The sequence below is a fragment of the Agrilus planipennis genome, unplaced genomic scaffold (assembly GCF_000699045.2).
Source record: "Agrilus planipennis isolate EAB-ADULT unplaced genomic scaffold, Apla_2.0 scaffold318, whole genome shotgun sequence".
Classification (NCBI taxonomy): domain Eukaryota; kingdom Metazoa; phylum Arthropoda; class Insecta; order Coleoptera; family Buprestidae; genus Agrilus; species Agrilus planipennis.
Genome location: NW_020439042.1, coordinates 141,675 through 168,464, shown reverse-complemented (window position 1 = coordinate 168,464; position 26,790 = coordinate 141,675). Strand labels below are relative to the sequence as shown.

Genomic DNA, 26,790 nt, shown 5'->3' with positions numbered 1-26,790 from the left:
CTGCGCGAAGATAGAAAGAATACACACTAGGCGTGAGCAAGACAGAAATAGTTGGAACAAGCTTGAACGAGCAGAGCTCTCGATGGGCGGTCTTAGAAGATCGGCTAGAACTGTACAGTACTAGACGAAAATGTTTAGCAATTTCTTAACACGATTATCTTTTGTTGAAAATTCACGCAAGATACTCTGTAAAAATTATATAATATATTAATACACAAAACTGTTTTCAGTGTGTCCTCCAGGAAGTTATTCTGATGGATCAAACCTTTGTTTACCATGTCCCGACGTCCACCATATTTCTCAACCCCCTGCTATAGGGGTAAAAAGCTGCGTTTGTAAATCTGGTTACCAATCAACCAAAGATAACAAATGCGAAGGTACATATTTTTGTAATAAAAACATTAATAATGTGAATGTAAATATTATGTTGTAGTTGTAAAATGTCCGAAACTGAAACCTCCACAGAATGGCTATTTTATTAAAAATAAAGGTTGCGGTTCCACTTTGAACACGGCTTGTGGTGTGCGTTGCGCCATCGGGTATGTTTTGAATGGTAGCAGTATTAGATTGTGCCAGAAAAATGGCACATGGAGTGGACAAGAACCACAATGCCAAGGTATTCTAACAGAATTCAGGAAGAAATCTAAGTACCTGTAGAAGCAACCGAAAAATTTTTATGTTAAATAAAATACCGTGTTTTAATTGCAAAACTATGTTAATTGTATCCACAATAATTATTTCGACATCACAGTGTCTTCTTCAAGTGGAAAAAGCTAAATATTATTGCTTAATATTTATAAAGCTGCTAACTTACTAAATAAAAGATCGGAAGTTGAATTTATTCAATACTAGCTAGATATTCGAGAACATTCTAGGTGAGAAATACCTGGGAACATTCTCGAAATTTTCGATTTATTCAAAATGGGTGCTATCGATCTGCGAATCCATCCACACAATAAACTGTAGAAATAAGAAACATTATAGGAGATTGTAAGACTTTTACTTTCATCGATCCAAATTTACGAAAATACCGTATTATAGTTTAAGAAACCAGCTCCACCACTCATACATTAATTCCCCGAACTTTGCAGAATGTTCTCGATTCTTCTGGTACAGTTCACTACAGAACATTCTACCTGAGGACATTCGTAAACTTTCGAGAGTTATTTTAGGCGAAGACAACGCTAGAAATATTGTAGAACATTCCAATACAATCTCTCTTATTCTAAACTGGTGTTTAGTGGTCGGTGGTTGAACCGCAAACCCACACACACTCACCAATCTGTAAAAATTTCGACTATTTTTCAGAACACTGGTAGGCTTCCTACCCCGAATAAACTTCATAATTGAGAGCGAAACGTCAGTGTGGTTTCACAATCCTAATAATTGGCTGGATTTTTGTGTCTGAGTATTTTTTTTTATTTAATTTGTTAATTTTCACTCCCTTTAACAAACTCTTTTTCAAGCCTTTATTTTCTAAATGAAGTATTTTATAATTGTAATTACCTACCAATCAATAAGCAAGTGTTAAAAAAAATGATGCCAAAACAAGATCGACAAAAGAGGGAAGTTTTAATTGATTTTTTTTGTTCATGGAGGCGTTTAGTGTAAGTTGATTTTTAGTTTTTGTGTTTCAAATTGAATGCCCTATCTGTTTGTCTACGTGTACTTTTTCGCATTTCAATAAGCAATCGTCTACATACGTTTACACAATTTCCATAAATATTTTAAAATCCTTCATTCAGAAAATAAACTCTTAAAACAGAATGTGTTAGAAAGAATGAAAACTAAGAAATTAAATAAAAAGGCACTACCTTAAAAAATCAAACACTAAATACCCTTTAGTATTAAATTCGACCTGGAGAAGACACTGTAATGCCGAAACATGTAATTATTGTGGATACAATAAATATAATTTTGGAATTAAAAACCGTTGAGTTTTATTTAACGTAAATAGACTTATAAGTGTTAAAAGTTTTTACTTCAAAATTAAATAAAAATGAAGTTCGCTCCCCCCTTTCACCTTTTAATTATTTTAATCAAGTTACCAACTATGTACAATTACAAATATCATCTTAATCTCCTGGGCGTTTCTTTAATTTTGTTATAGTGAAAACGTGTCCGCTGTTACTTCCTCCAGCAGAAGGTATTATAAAATGTTTCAACGCTGGTGTAGGAATATTACAAAATGTTTCTGGAACACGTTTTCCTGTCGACAGTACTTGTAAGTTTGAATGCAAGAAAGGGAGGCTACTAATCGGTACACCATTAAGGACTTGTCTCCCTATAGCAGAATGGGACGGACTTCCCACAACATGTAAAAGTATATACCTGTTAACACAACATCTTCATATAAAAAAAATATGAGTTGAATTGAAAAATTGATGTAGTAAATTGTAGAGGTCAGTTGCAACAAATTGTCAAAAATTCCTCATGGAAGAATCGAACCTAAATCATGCACAACACGAAAACAACCGTATAGAAAGACATGCAAGTATTTCTGTGATGAAGGCTTTGAATACGTTGGGCCTAAGGAAATTACATGTACAGGAAAGTCATGGAATAAGAAGAAACAGTCGACCATATGCAAAGGAATTCATATATCTTTTGATGGTTTATGTTTGAAGTCTGATATGTAGTTGTTCAAAGACATATTTAGGAATGGATGCCTCCCTAATTCGAGTCTAAAGGTTTCCTAACGTTTCGCTAACACGAGTGGCGACTTCTCCAGAGATCCTTTCATCTCCGATGTAGCTCACATCCAGCATCAAAGATGGAAGGAACTTTAAAGAAGCTAGTCACACGTGTTAGCGTAATGCAAGCAATTTCAACCGACGACAACAATTAGAACTGAATTAGGGCAGCATTGGTTCATTTACTGGCCACGAAAGCCTTTACCTTGTTGTCACATATTTAGGAATTTGTTTGCTTTTATTTGTCGATGCGTACCTACAACGTTTCAGCTGGTTCCATCCCCAGCCATTCAAAAAAGACTAAATTCTAATTCTGCTCAAATGAAGTTTTGATTCTTATACGAGCTTTTTTTTATCATGTTTGGTGATTACAAATTTTTGAGTGCATGAAGGGTTTCTAGTTTCGGTTTAAGTCTTTATGCGAGACTGACGAAAACGGCAAAAGTGTGAAACATATTGATCTAAGAAGTTGACAGAGGGAATTCGTCCTTGTTCATGTTATATTCATGATTCTTTAACTGTATAATCTGCCATGTTTTCGAAAGAATGCGTCATATTTATAATTTGGTTATATGGATGTGACTATAATCTATAACTAATTAGAAAAGAATAAAAAAACATGAGCAATTATGGGCAATTTTGTAGATAAAACTCCACCAACAATTATATGTCCTGATGATATTCATGGATATGCAGTGGAAGGAGCTCGATTTGGATTAGTTTCGTGGAAGGAGCCAATAGCAAAAGGTACAGTCTATTTCAATTTGTTAAAATTGTGACCTTGAAGAAATCTGCGCGAAGATAGAAAGAATACACACTAGGCGTGAGCAAGACAGAAATAGTTGGAACAAGCTTGAACGAGCAGATCTCTCGATGGGCGGTCTTAGAAGATCGGCTAGAACTGTACAGTACTAGACGAAAATGTTTAGCAATTTCTTAACACAAAAATGTATATAAATTAACAATAGAAAACAAAGCAAAAGTTTTATAGGCGTGTAGAACGTTAAGTTAATTCATTTGGTATTATTTTTGACTAAATATGCTTTTAAATAAAGCATATTCTTAAATTTTAACGAAACAGTTTAAATAATTTTGCAAATAGTACTGTACACTTTTGTCTAGTTCTCGCTCAATGATCGGTGGAGAAATGAGCTCCGCAGACAAATATGATTGAATTTGGAATTATGCTACGGCGCATCCTAATAAAGCGAAGGGGCATATCTCCAATTTCTTGAAACGAACAGTACATTTAAAATTGGTTATACTAGAATTTTGAACCCTGCAGCACATCATATTTTTATTTATTACTTTTTATCATGGTGCTTTTCGATTTTGATTATTAGATAATTCCGGGATGGATGTAAAAGTATGGTTGCACCCTGCTATAAGGTATACCAAAAATGTTAAGTTCAGAATTGGTGTGACGCATCTAACATATTATGCCGAAGATCTGTTCAAAAACGAAGCCAACTGTACATTTTCCGTTAAAATAGAAGGTAGGCAAAGGGCTTCAATATACGTGGATATAACACGTGAAAAGCTTTATTTTATTTTAGACAATCAGCCTCCGTTAGTTGAAAATTGTTTTGATCCTCCTCCGTTTTTGACAAACAAAGATCAAGTGAACATAACGTGGGATGAACCAAACTTTTTTGATAACTCTGGAATAGTTACGGTAAGACATCTTAGTAATAAATGATAAATAATATATACATGAATATAACATTTTTCTCCAGCTACCTTAAAATAGTTTTCTATCGATATATTTTAATATTTTAAATCTCAAAAATTTCAATTTCATGAATATTAATCATTAATTTAAGTTAACCATTTAATCTATAGGTAACTAATATAGCTTTTCATTGAATTAAGACGAAAAATTACTTAAACTGACTTGGGTGCTTTTATTGTGAAACATGGTTATTAATATCAAACAATAAAAATAAAACACAATGTCAGATGTTTCACTAAATTTAATATGTATTAGACATACGTTTCGGACCTAGTCCATTATTAAGAGTAATATTCTACTACTAGTGGTCAGAGCATTGGTGCGTAAAACCAAAGATCCCGGGTTCGATTCCCGGCGAAGGTGTGACAACAGCAACAAGTTTTTTCTTATTAAACTGAGGTAGTTTATAGCGATTAAAAAATTGAAATTGACTAGGTCCGCAACATATGTCGAGTATATATTAAATTTAATGAAACATCTGATATTGTGCTTTATATTTATTGTTTGATACTAAACAATTATTTATTCCTCTTTAAAAATTTATTTATTGTAGTTGTTAAGTTGTGAGTGAATATGGCTTTTTTCAGGTTACTAAATCACTTGATTTTGGTATTTTTGGACTGGGAGTAACCCAGGTGAAATATAGCGCAGTAGATCCATCGAATAATACAAACACGTGCACTTTAAACATTACCGTAGAAAGTAAGAAATTTTTATTTGCATAGAATTTTCTATTCTACTTTTTGGCAGATTCTAAGAAGAATTTTTAATTAATATTATATTAACGTGTTCAGACGCTAAACATTTCACTTCATATTATTAACATGGTTCTAGTTACGGTCTTAAAATAGTCTTTTTCGAGATATTAATTTTTATTATCTAACTATATAAAGATAGTTTGCATACCTATTAATCCATACCATAATGGTTTAATTTTCATTGTACGTAAATTGAGTTCTGGAAAAACTGAATTTCCCAATTCTAACCGCGTGTTATTGATAAAATCCCCATGAGGAATCATGGCAATGTCAAATGTGGTAGTCGTCTTCTATCACAAGGGACAACTTCAGGAACTTCACCTTATCGAAGTAGAATCTCCTACATGAGGTTTTCATCAACAAAACGTGGTTCAAATCCAGAAATCCAGCCGTGAAAGTCTAAATTAACTTCTAAAATTGAGTGCAATTTCTCATACATCTTACAATTAACAACCATTATTCCTGGTTGTTCTCTGTCTATTTTTTGCATAATCTATTATTTTCAGTCTCACATTGTGAACCCCTTTCTAACCCTGATAATGGGAAAAGTATTTGCGAAACATCGAATTCTTCGTTGGTTCCTGGTATGCAGTGTTTGGTAACTTGTGAAGATGGTTATGCGTTACCATTTGATAGTATTAGCGACTCAGTAGGACCTTTAGATAATTCGTTATTCTTATGTAGTGATGATGACCCGTTCTATTATTATTCATCGGAGAGCATTGGATTTCCTGGTTGTACAAGTTTGTATTATTTATAATTCACATCCAATAATCTTTTCTTTTTTTTTTCAAAAATGACCTTACATAGTTGGCAGGATGCTGTGAATGATTATATTCACAATATGTTGACGGATTACGTAACTTTGAAAGAACTTTGTTTGAATTTCTAAATCATGTCGTTTTGCATATTTTATTTTAAGTAGACATTCATTGATTGTGTGTCGTGAATTTTTATTGCTATTTTAGATATAGATACTGCAGTTATTTGCAGTATTCACAAATAAATACTAATGAGTATTTAACTATTATTTAATTATTGTACGTTTGAAAATAAAACTTTTAGTAACAGCATTCCCAGCTGGTACATCCCTCGATGGAATAATTAATGTTGAACCTGATGATGATGAAACAGATGACAAGTTTTGTGAAGATGAAGACGAACTAAATGAGGTACAATTAACAAAAGTAATGCTACTGTGTAAATTTCAGCTAATTTTATAACAAATACGTATTTCCCTAAACGAAAATATTTTCAGTCTCTCTCCAGTCTCTCAGAGTCTTTCAGCGTCTCTCACAGTTTTTTACAGCCTCTCAGTTATTGTCTAGGTGTTTTTATGGATCTCTCACAGTCTCTGTATGAGAGACTCGAACGATAAAATTGTTAATTCAGATATACGAGTCTCTCACAGAGAGACTGAATGAATAAAACTGAAAAGACTGGGATCTCTAAAATATGTTGAACTTAGAAAATTTTAACCGTCTATCGAGACACCACTTATTGAATCTCTCGTTCAGAGATTCAAGTCTCTCGTTCAGAGACTGGATACGAAATGAGGATTTCTCTATGAGCGACTCGAGTCTCTCGTTCAGAGACGCTAAACAGTTTTTTTGACAGTCTCTCTCAGCGACACCAGAGAGACTCAAGGAGAGACGGAGACTCGAGTCGAAACTCTGAGAGACTGAACATTTTTATCTCGGGTTATTCATCGCGATGATTTTAATAACTTAATATTGTCACTTATGTAATTAAACAGATCTTGACCAGTTTTAACTTTCAAGAGATCTTACAGTTGTTCTTCAGATTTCGAAGTATTTTATTTTAAGATGAAGCTGGTCTGTAAAGTTAGAAATTAATTAAATTTATTTACCATAAATATGAAACATCATAAAGTACAAATAACAATCGAATCAATACATTTACCGTTATATTGATTAGCGAGATCTAACTTTTACGACATTTATATTTTTTGTGTTTCAACCCATTTTCCCCATTGAAAGAATTCGAATAACGTCAGCGAAATGTTAACATTGTGTACCCTAAATTTCCTTCTTACACGACTTTTGAATGAGTTATATTTTTATTGAATGACTGTTGTATTTTTAAAAATTGTAACTTTCTGAAGTTTTTATTTCATAGATGAAAAACGACATTCAAAACAATCTAATTGAAATAGCTAAAACGACTGCAGATATTGAAACAAATCTTCTATGTGAAAAGGATGTTTCAGAAAAAGAGGAGACAACGAACGTAATAAAAAGGGAAATTTTAACTGCAACTAGTGTATCAAAAAAGAAACAAAAAAACAAAAAAGGTAAACGTAAAATGCGGGTCTATTTTAAACTAGGAATCGCTTCCAACATCAGCCAGTATGACACAGAAAGCTTCAACGAGAAGTTGAAAAATATGAAAATAATTGGAAAAAAGCGTTTTAAAATTTTTGGCATAAATTTGGAAAAAAGGATTATATGTCCACAAGGATTTATGAGAAGAAAGCATAAATGTGGTAAGTTACAATATCAACAATTTTTATGACTATAAAAAGCGATAACAAATGAACAAAATGTACCGATTTCGATTAATAACAGCAAAGTTACAGCGTTTTGTATATACTCATCATCATCATTGTTAGTCTGAAGACTTGTTGAACACGCACCTACATCATTTCCTTTCCTGCACCAACTTTCATATTTTCTAAAACGTAAAATTGAAAAAACTATTGAGGCTTTTCTTTCCATACTCTATGCATAGTTTATTTCAAACTTGCCATACCTGCATAACTTTCAAAGTGATTTTCTCACTAACCGCAAACGTTAATACTCTATTTCATCATCATCATAATAGGGTCGTCAGTCCTAAGACTGGTTGGACACGTACCTCCACTCTTTCCTATCCTGAGCTAAACTTTCCATAAAACTAGAACAATCCACATCCTTAACTGTTTATGAACAATAATCTAACTTAGGTCTATCTCTACCCCTTTTAACTCCTGTTTCTGCCTCTAATATGTGTCTGACTAGACCTTTATGCCTGAGAAGGTGTCCTACCAACCTATCTCGCCTATTTTTTATTGACTTCCATAGAGTCCTCTGTTCTCCAATTCTTTCCAATACCTCTTTATTTTTAACCTTTTCTACCCACGTTATCCTCATAATTCGCCTATAACACCACAATACTCTATTTACTGTTTAAAAATATTATCGGTTAATAACATACAAAAAGGCGAAGAAGACTTCCGCTCTACCATCAGGCTTTGCACCACAGTGTAGGTCGGAGGTATTGTCTGCCCATCAGCTTCTACCCATCCACACCAGCTAATACTGGGGGGAATAAAACATCCAGAGAAGTTTGTTTTACATAGATAGTCCGCGTTTACCCTTTTACTTTTTTTATTTTGTGTAGATTTATAGCACAGAGGGTACCATTCGAAAGATAAAGATTCTATAATAAATACCAAAAAAACCCTGGATAAACTTCTACATTCATGAATTGCATTAATATAACGCCTAATGTCTTTCAGTAAAATGTCCGTTAGGAACATTCAAAAACAGCACCCGCAATGCCTGTCAGAATTGTCCCATTGGTACATACAATGATGAGCTCGGACAAACTGACTGCAAAAAGTGTCCTTTAAACTATTCAACGAAAAAGTTTCGATCAAAGATTCCTACTGACTGCAAGGGTAATAAATAATCTCCATATGGAAAATTTAAATCATTAATCGTCGATACATTTTAGAACATTGTCCACCGGGAATGATGGCAAGAAAGAAATTAGTTCGATCGTCAAAACGCAATTCTAATGCAACTGTTGAACATGTAACTCTAATGCCCTATTGCCGTTCCTGCCCTCAGGGCTCTTATCAGCCCGATTATGGTCAAACCAAATGCCTCCCATGTCCAGAATATTTCACGACGTACTCTTCAAGAGCTGATTCTGAGAAAAAGTGCGTGCCAACGTCTGAAAAGATTTGTCAGAGCGATCCAAATGTTTGCAATGGAGGGAAATGTATAGTCGTAAATGAATTTTTGTACAATTGCAAATGTCCCAGTGGAGCTATAGGTAAGTATGCGACTATTTATGTTCTAAATAAAATAATTCGAAGTGGTCTGTATTCTGTCGAAACTGCCAGACGCGGATCGCGATTTCGATCTTTTTGGATCTCATCAGCGCGTCGCAGACAGCTCCGACAGAACACAGACCAACTTTTACCTGCTGTCTTAACAGTGCGTTTCAGAAAATACTACAAACGGCACAGTGAACGCCATCTGTAGCACGATGCTACATTTTAGGATTACGTATTTTTCAACAAGGTCCACTTGTGTGGATATCTACTTGCTGAAAACGAATCCTGGCGTAGCCAACCTCAACGTGATAGGCACGTTAGCTTAATCGAATAAAATAATTCGAAGTGGTCTGTATTCTGTCGAAACTGCCAGACGCGGATCGCGATTTCGATCTTTTTGGATCTCATCAGCGCGTCACGTAATCCTAAAATGTAGCATCGTGCTACAGATGGCGTTCACTGTGCCGTTTGTAGTATTTTCTGAAACGCACTATTTATGTTCTTTCAATTCCAATTCGGAAAATAAGAGAAAAAAAACAACAAGAAAATTTCACCCATAGTTTTGAACATTGAGAAATTTGTAAAAAGGACCGTGCCAAACACAAGTCTGAAAAGGGGGATTATCTCATAAAACAATTCACAAAGAAACTTAGTTATGTAACAAATTTTCAGGATCAAACTGTGAAAAAAGAATTAACAGCTGCGACTCAAATCCTTGCCTCAACGGTGGCCACTGTTTTACTGGAACTGAGGAAGACGTTGATGGTTACGTGTGCCGGTGTCCCGAAGGATATTCGGGAAGTAATTGCGAAGAAGTTGAAGAAAGATGCAACAAAACTTGTTATAACAATGGTACATGTTTCATATCGGAAGATGGAGAAGAATTCTGTCTTTGTCCACCAGGTATGCATCAAAAGCCATAAAAATTAGATAATGTTAATTAAATTTTATGTTTGATTGCTATACTCATCTTTGACGCCTCCTGGCAGACCAGCTAGTCAGGGAATAGAAAAACTATCCATTAAAACACTAGTAATCGAAGGAGTGATTTTTCTTTTTTGTAGGGACTTTCGCTCCTTGAATGTTTGTTCCCCGTTTTGTATTTAAACGAGACTGTTTAGTAATAAAAGTAAAACAAAAATAATGGTATGGAAGGGAAGAAAAAGTAGGGAACGAAAGATTAGGACGGAAAGTGTAGTAAGGATATAAAGCGTAGGGTTGAGTCGCCTTTAATAAAAAGAAGTCACTTCGTAGTCGCGAACGGTTAATTAAAAATTTGAAAAAGATTCTTAAAGGCGTAAGTTTGGAGCGCGGCACTGTACGGGTGCGAAACATGGATGGTGGGCGCGGCTGAAAAGAAAAGGTTAGAAGCGTTCGAAATGTGGTGTTACAAACGAACGATGAGGATACCGTTGATAGAGAAGGTTAGAAATGGAGAGGTATTAGAGAGAATAGTAGAACAGAGGACTTTATGGAAGTCAATAAGAAATAGGCGAGATAGGTTAGTGGGACACCTTCTCAGGACGAAGGTCTAGTCAGAGACATATTAGAAGCAAAAAAGAAGTTAAGAAGAGTAGAGGTAGACCAAGATTACTGTTCGCAAATAGTTAAGGATGTGGGCTGTTGCAATTTTAGGGAAATGCGAAGATTAATTCAGTATAGGAAAAAGTGGAGGTGCGTATCCAACCAGTCTTAGGACTGACCACCTTATGATGATGGTATAACTTACATTTTCAATCTTTTGCTAATTTTACTTGAACATTCTTATTGTGCGATTAGATCCATTCACTTTTCGCAAAATGTTTGTATCTCACTATTTAGCCTTCTGTTTGATTAAAGGAACGGGAGAATCGGTCCCTCGACGTTTTTCTGATCATTTCAAACTTTTGTAATTTGACATATTCATGTTTTCTCGAAATGTATTCACCATAAAAATAATCTTGAATTATTCAAAAGATGACAAAAAAGCAAAGTTTTAGTGAGATTATGTTTTTAGGATTCGCTGGTGATGCCTGCCAATTAAACTTTAGATATTGCAGGGAAGGTCTTTGTGAAAACAACGCAAGTTGCGTGGAAGAATATCAAAGTTTCAGATGCGTATGCAAAGATGGCTTTTTAGGAAAACGTTGTAATATTCTGCCATGTGATTATAGACCTTGTGAATCCAACGAAATATGTGTTAATATAATGGAGGTCAACGCAAATCCCTTGAGCTATAGGTGAGGAAATCTTATGAAGATTCCAACTTTTTTTGGCATTCTATATTTGTTCTCACACTAGGTCATGTTTCGAAACACTTTCAACAGTAGTTTAAAGAGTGAACGAAATATCAGGCGAATATAATTGAAGTATTACCTGATGTTTTAAATTGACTGCAGGTCTTATTTAAATGTAGAATGTTAAATAATATATTACAATAATTTTCATTTAAATGGAATTCAAAAATACTTTTGGAACAACATTCATTAATTGTTTGTGTACAATTAAATATTTTGGTAGATGCAAATGTCCTGTTGGATATGAGGGTCAAAATTGTCTCGGAAAGAAAGATTATTGTCTAGACAAACCTTGCCAAAACGGCGGCACTTGTGTTTCACTTGAAGAAAGCTATCATTGCATCTGTGGCAAAATATTTACCGGACAATGGTGCGAAATACAAATGGAAAGTAATTATGTCATGCATTTTCATTATCCAGTGACAACGGATTACGTAGGTCTGCCTGGATTTTCTAACAACTTAACGCAAGTAGGTGCATTTATTTCAGTTGATTACCATTAAGAGCATCACTCTTAAATATTTACATATCTACTTAAGTCTTAAGTGCGAATCAAGTAGCGGAGGTGATATAGTACTTACTATATACCGTGTGCGAAAGTGCGGATCTTCTATTGAGTTAGAATATGCCGCTCTTTTTAATAGTCACAGCAATAACAGCGCAAGCATACACAAGTCTAGGAAGCGGCAATTCGAATTGAGGATACTTTGAAATTCCTAATGGGATTTGACATAAAGGCATAGCTTGTCTTTTTATAAATTTGCAAATTTGAAATAAATACATTTATTTTGAATCAGTAACAGATAATTAAATAACTTAATGCTTTCTTTGAGTGAAATTTTTAATTGGGCAGTTTCAAATTTATTAATTAAGTAATTTCAATTTTACTTGTAGTAAGTTTTATGTTGAAAATAAAACTGAAATTTTTATTCTATTGACGATCGAAAATGCTTAGTACTTACTTCTTAAATCATAGGTTAATTTTTTTATTACTAGCAAAAGGTTAGTAAAGATCTGTTTTTTGTAAATTTTCTTTTATTTTCTTTTTAACTGTAATATACAAAATTAAAATATTATGTGTGCAGCCTTCATTAATCTCATTTGGACGAAACGTCAAAGAAAATCTAAATATATCATACCCCAACAACCCGAAACCACTTAAAATTAACTCCTACGCCAACCAATAAATAATAAATTGTATTTATTTAATTTTATGCATAATTTAAGGCGTTTTCAATAGATAATGCCACCTTATTCTAGTTTGAATTTTAACCACCGGACGTCGTGACCCAAGTGGCTAGTTTCCAATATCAAGTTCCACTCTTTCGCATACGGTATATCTATATTTTATTGTCATAAATAAGTTATCTACAAATAATGTATGTACTTACTTATCATAACGTTTAAACAAGTTATAATATGAAGTCGTTTTACGATTACAGATTAACATAAAACGAGATTAAAATTACCATGTGCCATATGTTTGTGGTGATTGTTTGACAAATTGTCAATGACAATGTGCTTAACATTTGTCAGTTGTTTGTAGTTAACGCACAAATTACCTAGACGTATTTAAATTTTAACATACTTATACTTACGAATAAAGACGTTAGTATAGGTAACAAAAAGAACGAATTTTTTATTCAAACATTATGAATAATTCGTCACGACAAAGTAAAGCTTACTTTTTTAAAATGTATAATTTTTGAAAAAATTGATGCTTCACTTGTTATTGATTGGTATCCGTATGACAGTTCGTTTTTTTAATTTTTTTAAGTAATGTATTCAATTGTTCAATCAAAGCGATGTTGGGATTAAAAGTAATTCATCTAATTAAAAAACCACAGCCGACGTTTCGTCCAAGTTGTTGGCCTCTCTCAAGGCTAATTTTATTTAGTTAAAATTATAATTCTGATGGATTTGGTTAAGTAGTATTTGCTTTAAGATCAAGAAGCATTAACAAAAATTACTCAAAACTTTGTACAAATACAAAACTAAATAGCAAACTAACATAAAATTGTTATAACTCGCCGTACGATTAAAATAAAAATTAAATAAATAAATAATGAAAAACNAAACCACCGCTATGATTTTTTAATTAACTAAAATTTCTCTTTATTCCAATATTGCTTTGATTAAACTGAATACAAAATGGAAGAATAATTAATAGAATTTAGTAATATGTTTTCAAAACTGATATAATTTGAAATTTTCTTATCAATCCACCATCAATAATAATCAACGAGTTTTTAGGTATCTGTATCTCTTTGGATTAAAACCTCAGACGAATTTAATTACGGTACGATTTTTTCGTATGCTACCAAAACGTTTGATAACGCCTTTACTGCAATGGATTATTCAGGGTAAACCAGCAAACAGCGGCGGTAAGTAGTAAGAAGTAGTTGAAAATATTAAATTTTTAGTTTGGTTTTATACATAAATAATCAATATGCTATTACGGATGTTAATCTCAGTGATGGTGCTTGGCACTTTGTCTGTATCACGTGGAACAATAGCGGAGCTTATAATGTTTTTGTGGACGGCGTTAATGTGAAAAAGGGAGTAAACTTGGCAAAAGGAGCTAGCATTGAAGGTAATCGTGAATAATAATTTTCAGTAAAAGTAATAAGGGGTCATCATAAGGTCGTCAGTACTAAGTCTGGTTGGACACGTACCTCCACTCCTTCCTATCCTGAGCTAAGCTTCGCATTTCCTTAAAACTAGATCAACCCACATCCTTAACCATTTGCAAACAGTAATCTAACCTAGGTCTACCTCTACCCCTCCTAACTCCTGTTTCTACCTCTAATATGTCTCTGACTAGACCTTCATGCCTGAGAAGGTGTCCTACCAACCTATTTCGCCTATTTTTTATTGACTTCCATAGAGTCCTCTGTTCTCCTATTAATTTCTAACCTTTTCTACCCACCTTATCCTCATCATTCACCTAAGGGGTATAGAACCAGAACTATGTCGCCATCATTTAAATGTAATAGTATAAGTGATTAGTAAAATATGATATCGTAGTGACCAGAGATGTGATTTATTTGAAATACTTACATTTAATATGAAAAACAAAATTCCTATTTTTATCTAGCGTTTAAATAATTTTTTGAGAAAAAAAATTGTATTTTATTTGAAATACTTTTTTTAAACGTATTTTCTATACATAAAAAATTCTAAAATACATTTTTACCGTTAAAAGTTTTGCTAGTATCACCGATCAAACATTATATAAAATGATGAACGAAAGTTGATCACATTGACTATTAGAAGGTATTAGAAGCTTTAAAAAGGGATGATGAGGCATGAATGCCTTCTAATTTTTTAACTCAAAAGAGCCCAAAAAATTCTAAACTCCTTGGAAATAGATAATCTAAAATATTGGATCGATATTGTTTTCCGGGTTAAATATCATGGTCCATGGAATTTTGAAGTTCCAAACTGATATTAGCACCTTCTAAATCACTACTTATCGTACCTTTGGTAAGGAACTACAAAATTCTATGAATTACGACAAAACAATATCGAATTGATATATGCTAGCTGTGTAAAACTGAAAACTAAAATGCGTGTAATCTAAAATTCAAACTATGGATTCCATTTCATTCTCTTATTACAATGTGCAAACACCACTATAAGTTTCACTTTTCACTTTCATCTCCTATTTCCATATTATTAGTTCTGCATGTCTTTTCTGGATCAAGAAAATCAAAACGAGCTTTGTCATTGCAAGAGACACCTTCCCATGTCTTAAATCAATTGGAGTGATTTTCGTTTCTTTCATAGGCTTCTTTTGATCTCTGCTAATGTATTGAATTCTTCGATTATCAATGCAATTATCAATGTCGTTCTTAATATACAAAAATTATTTTACTTGTAGGTACTCTCTAAAATTTTCATAGAAGTAATTTTGACTTGCTAAAGGTTACATAACATACAATCCAGTTTAACTGTTTTATTATACTCCATTTCCTGAGTTAATCGTTTAATGAAAAATATTTCAATTAAAATCTACCTCAGAAAATTGGAGTGTTATGCATTTTTCGGTGTTTTTCTTTTCAATAGGAAATGGAATAATGATTGTTGGACAGGAGCAAGATGCATTCGGCGGAATGTTTAGTCAAACGGAAGCATTTGTTGGGAGAATAAACTCTTTGAACTTTTGGCAGAAACAGTTATTTTCTTCGGAAATAAACGAAATAATGACTTCATGTGATAAAAATATTTACGGAGACCTCTACAGTTGGGCAGAAATGAAAAGTTCAATACGAGGAACCATAAAGGTGAGTAGACGAGGAAGATAATCAAATTACATAAAACTTTTCTCATTGTTTAAAATGAAAATTACATTGGAATTATTTTTCGTGGTGCGCCATTATAATAAAGAACATTAATCAAGGTTTAGGACTTATTAGTCCTTATCAGCATGCTATAGACCAGTGGTTCCTAACCTTTTTAATATTGTTACCCCTGTGACCTATTAAGAAAACTGATTTTACCCTGACCTTAAAATGTTATCAATACAAACAACACAAGCCAATACAGATATCTTTAATAATCACAAATTGCACATCAGTCTTACAATTTTATATACCTAAACAATAAATTAAACAAAAATAGTTAGTGTGATGGTTGGTATTACTTTGCATTTTTCAAGTTTTTTTATGTTAGCTTTAATTTCGCTTAAAGCGGATCCTAACTCATGTTCCACATTTAGAAGGATTCTGGTCTTTGTTTTGAAAATTGAAAAACCACTCTACATCTATAGGTGCTGGCAAAGGGTATTAGCATTTTCAAAGCTCTCTTAGCTAGAGCAGGATATTCGGCACCAGCTTTTCGCCAAAATGTGCTAAGATCATAATTTTGAAATTCTACTCTGCAAGTAGTATTCTGGCGTAGTCCAAGATATTCCACTTTGGCTACAACTGGACTGACGATTATCCATATCCGGAAAATATTGCTTCAGTGTATCATCGACATCTATAATTTTATATTTTTACTATATAGCTACGTTTTTTAGGTCTTAATTATTAGGTTCTTTGTTACCCCCACAAAATAATTGATTTACCCCCGCGGGGGTAATTACCCCAAGGTTCGGAATCACTGCTATAGACAGTCTTGGTAAAATACCGACCAAATCGATATTGTTCCGTATAAGTTGGGTTGCCACCTTTTCAGGCTTTACATAAAGTATTTCTCGACTAAATGTTTCAAAAAAAAAGTAAGCATAAAAATAAATTATTATATTTTTTATTTTTCAAAACATATTTTTTGTTACACCTAGCAGCAGTAACAAATTGCTGTCGCTCTTAAATACATTAATAGCCTCTAAACATGGCAAACAAAGATTTAAGTAAACTAAAAGTTCATTTTTAATTAGTTTTAATGAAGCTTTATTCCTGTCGTCCCGCCACTTTGTGTTCATAACAGACAATACTCTTTCTGTAAATGCTGAAGTGGCCGGAACGGACAGCAAAAGTGACACTACTTTGAATAAATTTGGGAAATCAGGTTGTTTCGTACTTAGAAACATTCTCAAAAATATTGTATTGTGTAATATTATTGATGGAAAAATACTTTGAATTTCGAATAATCGCTTACAAAATTACGATGTTTACTCAAGGCCTTAAATAAAGTATTTTTGCGTACTTTATGTGTCTTGTAAAATATAACGTACGCACAGTCGAAATAGAGTACAATACTTTTTAATAAAGTACGGGTGGCAACCCTACATATAAGGCAGTGTATTACTTTTAACAGTATTGCTTTTTACGTTTGACAAGGGCTTACAATTAAAACGAATTCAACGATATTAATAATAAATATTATCCTTATTAATATCGGTAATATCTGTTGTTTTAAGATTGAAAATTCAACATTTTGTTCGGACTGTCCCACGCCTCCGCCATTACTCAATGGTGTTATTAAAATCAGGGATAACCGCGCCTTCTACGAATGCAATTCTGGTTTTGTACTTTCTCCGAAAACATATTTAGGTGGAAGAAAGTGTTTGAAACCCCAGCAGTGGGAGGGTAAAATAACGCCGACGTGCAAAAGTAAGTCGTTCTTTACAATACTATTGTCATTTAAAAAATAAAAATGGATGAAATAAATTAAAAGAATATATCTAAAATGGTGTAAAGAACAAAAGAAATTAAAAATGATTTCCTTATTTTTTAAAACATTTTAAATTTATCTTCCTAAATTCATAGAAAAAAAGACGTAAGTAAGGTCAATTACTTCTTAATTAAATTTTTATCCGAATTATAACAAGGAAAGATAAGCCATCTCAATACCCAAGTTTTATAATTTATAAAGTACCTGCTATTTGGATCAAAAAGTAATCAAGATTTGATGAATTTAACAATATTTTATATGTTTAAGAGGTGTATTGCGGTTATCCTGGCTATCTTCAAAACGGAAGAGTTATTGGAAAAAGATTTTCTTATAGTGATAAGGTCATTTATTGGTGTTTATATGGGTACATCTTATTGGGTAAAAATGAAAGCATTTGTACAGAAAACGGAACTTGGTCTTCTGCAATGCCATATTGTATAGGTAGTTTCATAAATAAATATTATTAATCTAACATAAAAAATATTAATTATTTAATATTCTTTCAGGTAAGTCTGATTGCAAAGAAATCGATAAGCCGGAAGGTGCCAATGTTACCATAATTTCTGAAGAATCTTACGAATTTTGCGAAAGGAAGTCGTTTGAACCGGGAGTAAAAATTGAAATTACTTGCAACAATAACACCATACTAAAAGGAGAAAGTATTTTGACTTGTTTAGAAAACGGTAAAAAATAACAAAACAGACATTTTGTTGACATTATTTAAAAATAATGTTATTCTAGGGACTTGGGATTATTTACCTCCTAAATGTGAAGAAATCCCGAAGGTGGTTAAACCAAAAACATGTTCTATCGATTATGTGCCACCAGCTCCTCGTAATGGGCTTATGATAACGGAATCTGTAGAAAATTATCATAGCGGATTTTATAAAAGCGTTTACTATAAATGCCGCCATGGGTTCAAAATGTTGGGAAGTAATTACACAACATGTATAACTGAAGGCTATTGGACCCCACTCAACATGACTTGCCAACGTAAGTAAATTAAAAATCTTATAGCTTAATGTCTTTTCCAATTTGTCTGATTTGGACAGTATCGATTTTCTTATTATCACCACTAGATCGTCAAACTGAATAGTTGTTGGACCCACCTTCACTTCTTCCTACAGTGAGCCCTAAATAACCTTACGTAAACCTCTGTCCCTCTGCCTCTATTATTATATAATTAGTCCTTCATATCTCAGAAGAAATCATATCTCACTTTTCCCCTATTAACTTCCATTAGCGCTGCCTGGACTTTTCACCTTTAACCTACACTCGTCCCAAATACCAATGTTGGTGGCTCTAATTCCTCCTTGCTATATACCAATATGTGATTAGTATCAATAATTGTAATACATCATCTGCAAATCTAAGGATGACAACATTTGTCCAGCATATGGGTCTATTTAACCCAAAAAGCTATCGCAACCAGCAATTCGCATCTTGAATTAAAAGTCCTATAATTGCCCTCCCCCCTCTTCATGCAGTCTGAAGAGTACCAAAAAAATTGGTGGTGGAATAAACTTTTTGACGTTGGACCTCGTCATCCTTCGTATTTTCTCGTGTGCCCTTTATCGGCATCAACGTTTGGCTATTGTTTTTTCCACAAGATGCTAAAACAAGTGGGTACCTTATTAATTTTTTTCTGAGTGAAAAGTCTACTTTTTGAAGTATTTTCATATTGTGTTCCTTTTGTCATGTTTATCGACCTTCTGACACAGAAAGGTTGGTATCTCGGTAACAACGGATTCTAAAGAAAACCAAACAACCAACGGTTAGGAAAACAGCGATAGTATTCTAAGTGGGAAAGCCATTTTTTTTTTAAATCAGCATGTAAAAGAACTAAGTTTCATCAAGTTGTAAGCCTTTCTAAGTTACAAAGTCACAAAATATGAAAATGTTTTCATTCGTTATGGACCAACTTGAATAGTATTATTTTACAGCTGTTGAATGTGGCCAGCCCCCAACATACCCCAAAATGAAGCTAAAATCTACGGATCCGTCAAATTTTGTTTTTGGAAAAACAGTATCTTACGATTGCCAGGAGGGCTACAAACCTTTTGGTAACACCGCCATTCGTTGTCTGGCGACTACAAAATGGACAAAAATGCCAGGAAGTTGTGTCAGTAAGTTTGAAAGATTTAAAACAAAAATCCCCAAAATAAAACGCTCATATTTTTTAAATCATTCTAGAAATTTCTTGTTACAAACCTAACGTGTCTGACCTTACTTCTATAGAAGGAAATTCCTATTTGTATCAAGATCATGTCACCCTGACGTGTCCAAGTGGGAAAAAATACGACATAATATGCAGTGGTAGTGGAAAGTGGGTGGGAGATAGGGGAAGTGATTGTTAATATTTATAAAAATACATTTACATGCATTTATTTAAATTGAGCTTTCTTCAGAAAATTCTTATATGAAATAAACACATAATTTAAGTCTCGTATTTAAAATCGCTACAATTGTGTGTTGTGATACTTAGAGGTAAGTCTCTTTTTATTATTTCATTTATTCCTTTTCTTTACTTGATTATGATAGAAATATTTAATGCCAATTCACATGGTGTTTTCATTTGTCATTTCTGAAAAATTATATTGTTCTCTACGATTTACCGAGTAATTACACTGAATACTATTTTTTTTAATTGCCAGGTTGTCCAAAACTCTTAACTTCTGGTAAAAAGCAATTTTCTCAACCTATCACACGCAGTTATTTTCTTTCTTTTTTATCTTGAGATGACTTTTGAATGATCCTGTAAGTTACATAGATTTATTGACTTTCTTTTTCAATGTGAACATTGATTAATGAAGAATCGTGAAAAGGCTTTTACTGAGAAATAATTAAGAAGTATCAAATTGTTTACCCTTAAATGCCTTTTCTTCAGAAAATTATACTAATTTGCTCAGTCTTGTGAATAAATTGGATAAAAATTTCTAAAAGAGTTTAACCGACTAATTTGTTGTCTATTGGTCAATAAATAATGATAATAATAATTTTTCGAAGCTTAATAATCATAACTGCCGTATTAGTCGGTAATATAGAAGAATATTAAGTTAAATAAATCTACGCTTTCACACATGTCGTGTGTCGCACCGACTTATCGTTGTCCATGGTTGCTGATACTCATTTCCGCCGCACGTGTATGATATGCTAGTAGAGCTAACCGCGACTTGGAGCCATGTCTTTCTCAAAGAAAAAAACATTCAATTACGAGGAACTCAGTTTAATAGAATTACTGTTTTTTCGCTCCATTAGATACATACAACTAAGCCAGACAACACTGCGGGGATAGATAGACTTGCATTTTAACTTGGAATGTTATCGAAACAATATTTAGTCGCATACTGTGAATGCGACGTTCCGATGCGATACGTCAAATCGCGTGTAGTAAATCGTGTTGTTATCGCACTGTGTGAAAGTGGCTTTATTCAGCATAAAAGTATAATAAGAACAGTACAACAGAAGCATTGGTAAACATCCTTAACGAATGCAGCAAAAAACCTAAATCAGGTCGTCCAAGGCCATTGTAGAAAGTTCTTCCTTATCGAGTCATGGCAGATGTTTTATCTGTTGCTCTTGTTTTTGTTCAGTTTTCGGGTGACCGTGACCGCGCCGCGATTGGAGTGTTGTGGTGACGAGTTATTTAATAACAATGATTTGCGTTTATTTTTAAAGGTAAGATTTATTTAAACTCATAATAGTGTTATTACTGTATGATTTGCATTTGTGCGTATTTATTATTGAATTGTTTTAATGAAAAGGCCGTAAATGACCTTTTAGGTTTGAATTTGTGTTTATTAAACACATTTTCTGCCATTAATAAAATGACATCAATTATACTTATACAGCATCATAGATAAAACGCTAAACCCCAAAATTCCAAACGTTTGCAAAAAATCATCAAACGACGTCATCATCTTTTGAAAAGTGCGATATGGTAAAGGAAAATTCACACAAATACCTTCAGCTATATTTTCATATAAATAATAAACTAATAGAAGTCCCATAAATGGAATTTAAAGCTTTTGAGCGAGAGTTCAAAAGATTTTGAGAGTTCGGGGTTTTCAGAAAAGCGGAAGATATTTTCAGATTTTCGTTTATGATAATCCTCATAAGGCCATCAGTCCTAATACTAATCTAATCTAGGTCTGCCTGTACTCCTCTTTACTCCTATTTCTGCCTCTAATATGTGTCTTACTAGTAATTCATGCCTGAGAATGGCAATTTTCGAATTATCGGTTGCTACCAACAGGTTAGATTCTGAAGCTTGTTAAAATGACGCCTTTTGGACATATCCACCAGGGGTCACCATCGCGCGTGACGCTGTGACGCGTGACGTTACACTTCTCGGTTTTATAGCCTAGTAAATTTCCTTCCTACCGTTGATAAAGAAGTTTCACTTGAAAAACAAACGACAAAGTACGACTAAAAACTTTTATTATTATAACAAATTGTCAATAAAAATAAAACAACAACGTATAGGTAATATAACAAAATTTGTTCGATATTTATCTACAACAAAGACATCATAAAGATTTCATTTTTCTTAAGACACAGCCACTTTAAGGTATCTATCTAATCATTCCCCATTTACTGTACTAACTTACAATTGTTTTTATTTATTTTTTTTATAGTTAGCTGCTTCTCTGGAAGAAATTCGTTATAACATAATAATTCTCCTTACAATCTAACCTTCATTATTTTCTTTCTGTTGTAAGTTATTTAAATCTGGACATGGCAGTAAAGAAGTATGCAAAAATTATTAATGTTTAATAGTAAATAGTTATAATAAGTAATAACAGTATGTAATAAGTAATAAGGTAAAAATGATGAAATTCGCATTTTGATTGTATACAGAGTGCTCTAATAATTATTAAAAAAAAAGAGAGAAAACATTAATATTATAATGTTGTTATCGTATATGTACATAGCGAGTAATAAAAAAATTTGTAACCTGTTTGGAAATTTTATACTAAGCTGATTTTTTGTGAAAATCATTAAATATGATAAATTTATAGGTACATCATGCGAGATCAAAACAAAATAACAACTGTTGTTCTTTGGACTATTTGTAGGGTACCATAGTGTACATGTAAATGTATATGTTCAGTCTTAATTTCTTGAAAAAATGGAAAAAAATGTTGCTTAGAAAATTTTTTAGTGTAAATATTTTTTTAAATGTTTATTGTGATGCGACAGCCGGCTGTCTATTAACCGAACATAAAAATTAATATTACCTATTATTGTAACGCCTTATAGTACTTACTCTCACTTAAATTTCTCTTTCCACTTTCAAGTTTACAATGCAATTTTGTTAGCACCTACATAAGGACGATTGTTGAAAAGCAGCCCACCTGTTTTATCTAAAAGGGATATTCACACTTATTCTAACGTTACGAGCAAATCTTCAGCCTCCAATTTCATATTAAGTCCGACTTCTAAACTCTTGATTTTACCAGCCGCAGGACTCTGAACGACTGTTTCCATTTTCATGGCGGAAAGAATGACTAGTGGAGTTCCTTTTTCCACAGTATCACCCTCCTTTACCCTCACATCGATAACTGTACCAGGCATTGGGGCTCCTACTTCTTTTGGATTGGTTTTATCGGCTTTTGGATGCATGTGGATCTCTTGACCAGCTTCCTTGTCACGGATCATTACTGATCTAAGGGTTCCATTAAGTTCGAAGAACACCTCACGGTCACCAGTTTCGGTTAAATCTTCTGCCATTGCCAAAGTCTTAATGCCCAATGTTTTCCCTCGTTCTATTGTTACCTGTAACAAATTTGAAATGATTTACTTTTAATTCAAAATAACGAGAAAAGTTAGATATTAAACACGAAGACCTTCATGGTCTTTATTTTGGTATAAATTTTTTCTTGTGGCTATTTGGTTAAAGCAGTAACTATACCTCAAACTCTTCTCCAACTTTTGGTCCCACCAGAAATATCCTGGTGTTCAATTTATCAACTGGTCCAAAAGTTTCACGGAATGAAAGATATTCTTTGGTCACTTGTGGATAGAGGGCAGCAGACATGACCTCTCTGTCGTCAATATTCTCATAATTGGCTTGCAAATCTTTTTTTAATGTATCAAAATCGAACGGTTGCATGCTTTCCCCGGGTCTTCCTTCGATACGGGGCATGTTCTTCAGTACTTTTGACCGGAAGGGTTCAGGAAATCCGCCGTAGGGATGCCCAATGTGTCCCTGTAAATATTCAACTACTGATTTGGGGAATGATAGTTCTTCTGCTTTCTCTTCCACATCTTTGGCTGTAAGTTTGTTTTGGACCATAAACTGGGCTAAGTCGCCAACTACTTTGGATGATGGTGTCACCTTGATGATGTCACCCAAAATTTTGTTCGCTTCAGCGTATGCCTTTTTGACATCTTCAAAGAATTCTCCTAAACCTATATTAAGAAAACGAAAATAGATTAAGAAAAGTAAAAAAAGATTAATAAGGTTATCAACCTAAAGAGTAAGCTTGGAACTGAAGATTAGTGTACTGTCCTCCAGGTATTTCGTTCTGGTAGACGTCAGCGTTTCCGGATTTCATGGTGGTTGTACATTCAAATGGAGCATATAAAGTACGTGTCTGTTCCCAATAGGCCGAGTACTCGGAAATGTCAGCCAATTGGAAACCAGTATCCAATGGGGTGCCTTGTAGGGAAGCAACAATTGCGCCCATACTTGGTTGACTAGTCAGTCCAGACATGGCATCTACTGCAACGTCTACCACATCAGCTCCAGCTTTAGCACATTCTAACATGGATGCCACACCGGCACCACTGGTGTCATGAGTGTGGATGTGGATCGGTATATCGGGATATTTATCACGTAATGCTGTTATCAAAAGTCTGAAAGTAGTTTTTGATGAGAGGTTCATAATATGAGGAACAATGAAAAGCATCTTACTTAGCTGCTTCCGGTTTTAGAAGACCAGCCATATCTTTGATGGCCAAGACATGAGTGCCGGCTTTAATTAGTTCATCGGCTAAATTGAGATAATATTTAAGATCATATTTCTTTTTATTTGGATTACTGACATCCCCTGAATATGAAATTGCTGCCTCTACGATACCACCAGCTTTTCCCGCTGCTTCCATACCAACAATAAGATTCGGAAGGTAATTTAAGGAATCAAAAACCCGGAAGACGTCCATACCAGTTTGTACCTATTGATTCTCAGGTAAATATAGCAGATAAAACAAGGGGTTTTTGAATTGAATTTTTGAAAAGTCAAATTATTTAAATAAGAGTCACTTACGGCAAGTTCACAGAACTTATAAACAACGTTGTCGGGATAATTCGTGTATCCCACAGCATTGGCTCCTCTCAATAACATTTGAAATGGAATGTTAGGAATACGCTTTCTCATTTCCTCCAGTCTTTCCCAAGGGCATTCGTGAAGAAAACGGAGAGCTACGTCAAATGTCGCTCCTCCCCAATTTTCCATCGAATATAACTTATTAAACTTATGAGTGACATAAGGCGATATTTTCAATAAGTCGTGAGTTCTAACTCTCGTAGCTAACAAAGATTGGTGAGCATCCCGGAATGTTGTGTCCATAAGTAGCAAGCCTTTGTGATTTCTTATCGCCTTGGCGAAAGCTTCAGGACCTTGTTCTTTGTATATTTGACGGAATCCCTTAGGTGGGTCTGATTCTACGTTTTAAAAAAACTAAGTTAAGTTCTATTATTAATATAATTACACTCAGTTTACAGGTTGGTTCAAACTTTAACTAACATTGTACAACAACAAACACCATAAAAAGTAAATTTATTTACCAACGATGCTTATTGAAGATGGAAGAAAGTCAAAATTTTATCGCATACGTTTCTTATGGCAGTATTCATACTACGGTCATTTCACGGTCCAGTCAAATCTTGATGGACCGTGACTAGACCATGACTTGGCCGAGTCATAATATCGGTCACAATCCAGTTACAGTCAAGTAAAATTTTATAGCATACGCTTCATTCGGCAGTATTCATACTACGGCCATTTCGCGGTCCAGTCAAATTTTGATCAGACTAAGACTGAACCGAATTATAATATCAGTCAAGTCACGGCGCGGTTACAGTCAAATAAAATTTTATATCATACGTTTCTTACAGCAGTATTCATACTCAATTCATTTCACGGTCCAGTCAAATCTTGATGAAACCGTGACTTGGATGAGTCATAATATCGGTAAAGTCACAATCCAGTTACAGTCAAGTACAATTTTATAACATACTTTTCTTACAGCAATATTCATACGACAGTCATTTCACGGCCCAGTCAAATCTTGATGAATAGACTGTGACTTGGCCGAGTCATAATATCGGTTAAGTCATAATCCAGTTATAGCATACGTTTAATACAGTAGTATTCATACTACGGTCATTTCACAGTTAAATCATGAGAAGATTGTGACTTATCTGTGACTTGACCGATACTTACGATCGATCATACCTTATAAATTCTTCAGGCTCTGTAAAACTCGATTCATACTTCAGCCAAGTCATGGACAAGTCTCGGTTTAGACACAGTCACGTACATTACATATAATAGCAGACACTATTAATGCAGTAAGGAACAGTTAAGTCACGGTTCAATCAGACGTGACGTATAAGTAGGACCAAAGTCAGTTTGTCAACAAAAAAATTACAACTATTAGCAACAAAATTATTAGGAGTATGATTTTCAACTTTTACTTTTAAATGATAAGTTTCTTGACTAAAAACTAGATAATTTTACTACAATTTAATTAAAGTCGTGAGTCACGACGATTAGTAACACTTCTAGTTAAATTGTATAAAAAATAATAAGTACAAAAAATAACATGTGTTATTTGTTTTCGTTGAACCAACCCAGTACAACAAACTTACCACATAGTTTAACACAATTTGGTTTAAGCATATCAAATGTCCAGTAACTTAGTCCAGTCATTTTTTAAAAAATATAAAAAAGGTGAGTTGAATTATATCTATTAGTGCGCCATTTGAGCACAACTTTTTTAAAAATGGCGGGACCAAATCACCGGACATGCATATTAATCAGAGTTTACGAATAAAAATTTTATATAATTTATTATAAATTGAAAACAATTAAGTAAATGAAACTTTTTTAAGCTTTATGAACGGCAAATTTCGTAA

The 26,790-nt window shown here is 33.6% G+C and overlaps 3 protein-coding genes across 4 annotated transcripts in view; 2 read left to right on the top strand and 1 right to left on the bottom strand.

Annotated features, from left to right (window-relative positions):
- The window catches only part of LOC108742364 (sushi, von Willebrand factor type A, EGF and pentraxin domain-containing protein 1-like), a 26,481-nt gene extending 6,394 nt beyond the window's left edge, over positions 1 to 20,087 (top strand). Inside the window, exons 5-29 of the mRNA XM_018477552.1 lie at positions 231 to 377; positions 434 to 616; positions 2,111 to 2,323; positions 2,401 to 2,590; positions 3,337 to 3,440; positions 4,037 to 4,189; positions 4,250 to 4,368; positions 5,013 to 5,127; positions 5,690 to 5,926; positions 6,249 to 6,355; positions 7,323 to 7,689; positions 8,704 to 8,865; positions 8,922 to 9,245; positions 9,922 to 10,152; positions 11,246 to 11,468; positions 11,749 to 11,995; positions 13,779 to 13,888; positions 13,949 to 14,118; positions 15,594 to 15,811; positions 17,392 to 17,584; positions 17,913 to 18,086; positions 18,152 to 18,328; positions 18,387 to 18,638; positions 19,589 to 19,771; positions 19,839 to 20,087. Of these exons, the coding sequence (XP_018333054.1) occupies positions 231 to 377; positions 434 to 616; positions 2,111 to 2,323; positions 2,401 to 2,590; positions 3,337 to 3,440; positions 4,037 to 4,189; positions 4,250 to 4,368; positions 5,013 to 5,127; positions 5,690 to 5,926; positions 6,249 to 6,355; positions 7,323 to 7,689; positions 8,704 to 8,865; positions 8,922 to 9,245; positions 9,922 to 10,152; positions 11,246 to 11,468; positions 11,749 to 11,995; positions 13,779 to 13,888; positions 13,949 to 14,118; positions 15,594 to 15,811; positions 17,392 to 17,584; positions 17,913 to 18,086; positions 18,152 to 18,328; positions 18,387 to 18,638; positions 19,589 to 19,771; positions 19,839 to 20,002 (4,763 nt within the window). The 3' untranslated portion in view covers positions 20,003 to 20,087. The remainder of the gene's footprint in view (positions 1 to 230; positions 378 to 433; positions 617 to 2,110; positions 2,324 to 2,400; positions 2,591 to 3,336; positions 3,441 to 4,036; positions 4,190 to 4,249; positions 4,369 to 5,012; positions 5,128 to 5,689; positions 5,927 to 6,248; positions 6,356 to 7,322; positions 7,690 to 8,703; positions 8,866 to 8,921; positions 9,246 to 9,921; positions 10,153 to 11,245; positions 11,469 to 11,748; positions 11,996 to 13,778; positions 13,889 to 13,948; positions 14,119 to 15,593; positions 15,812 to 17,391; positions 17,585 to 17,912; positions 18,087 to 18,151; positions 18,329 to 18,386; positions 18,639 to 19,588; positions 19,772 to 19,838) is intronic.
- A 715-nt stretch (positions 20,088 to 20,802) lies between these two features.
- The window catches only part of LOC108742359 (histone deacetylase 8), a 45,486-nt gene continuing 39,498 nt past the window's right edge, over positions 20,803 to 26,790 (top strand). Inside the window, exon 1 of the mRNA XM_018477541.2 lies at positions 20,803 to 21,323. The gene's annotated coding sequence lies outside the window, so the exon portion shown is untranslated. The remainder of the gene's footprint in view (positions 21,324 to 26,790) is intronic.
- The window catches only part of LOC108742355 (pyruvate carboxylase, mitochondrial), a 41,199-nt gene continuing 36,679 nt past the window's right edge, over positions 22,271 to 26,790 (bottom strand). For both annotated transcript variants that reach the window (XM_025976822.1, XM_025976821.1), the window contains 5 exons: positions 24,917 to 25,314; positions 24,565 to 24,824; positions 24,121 to 24,506; positions 23,560 to 24,059; positions 22,271 to 23,423 (listed from right to left, as the gene is read on the bottom strand). In XM_025976822.1, coding sequence (XP_025832607.1) covers positions 23,031 to 23,423; positions 23,560 to 24,059; positions 24,121 to 24,506; positions 24,565 to 24,824; positions 24,917 to 25,314 — 1,937 coding nt within the window. In that variant the 3' untranslated portion in view covers positions 22,271 to 23,030. The remainder of the gene's footprint in view (positions 23,424 to 23,559; positions 24,060 to 24,120; positions 24,507 to 24,564; positions 24,825 to 24,916; positions 25,315 to 26,790) is intronic.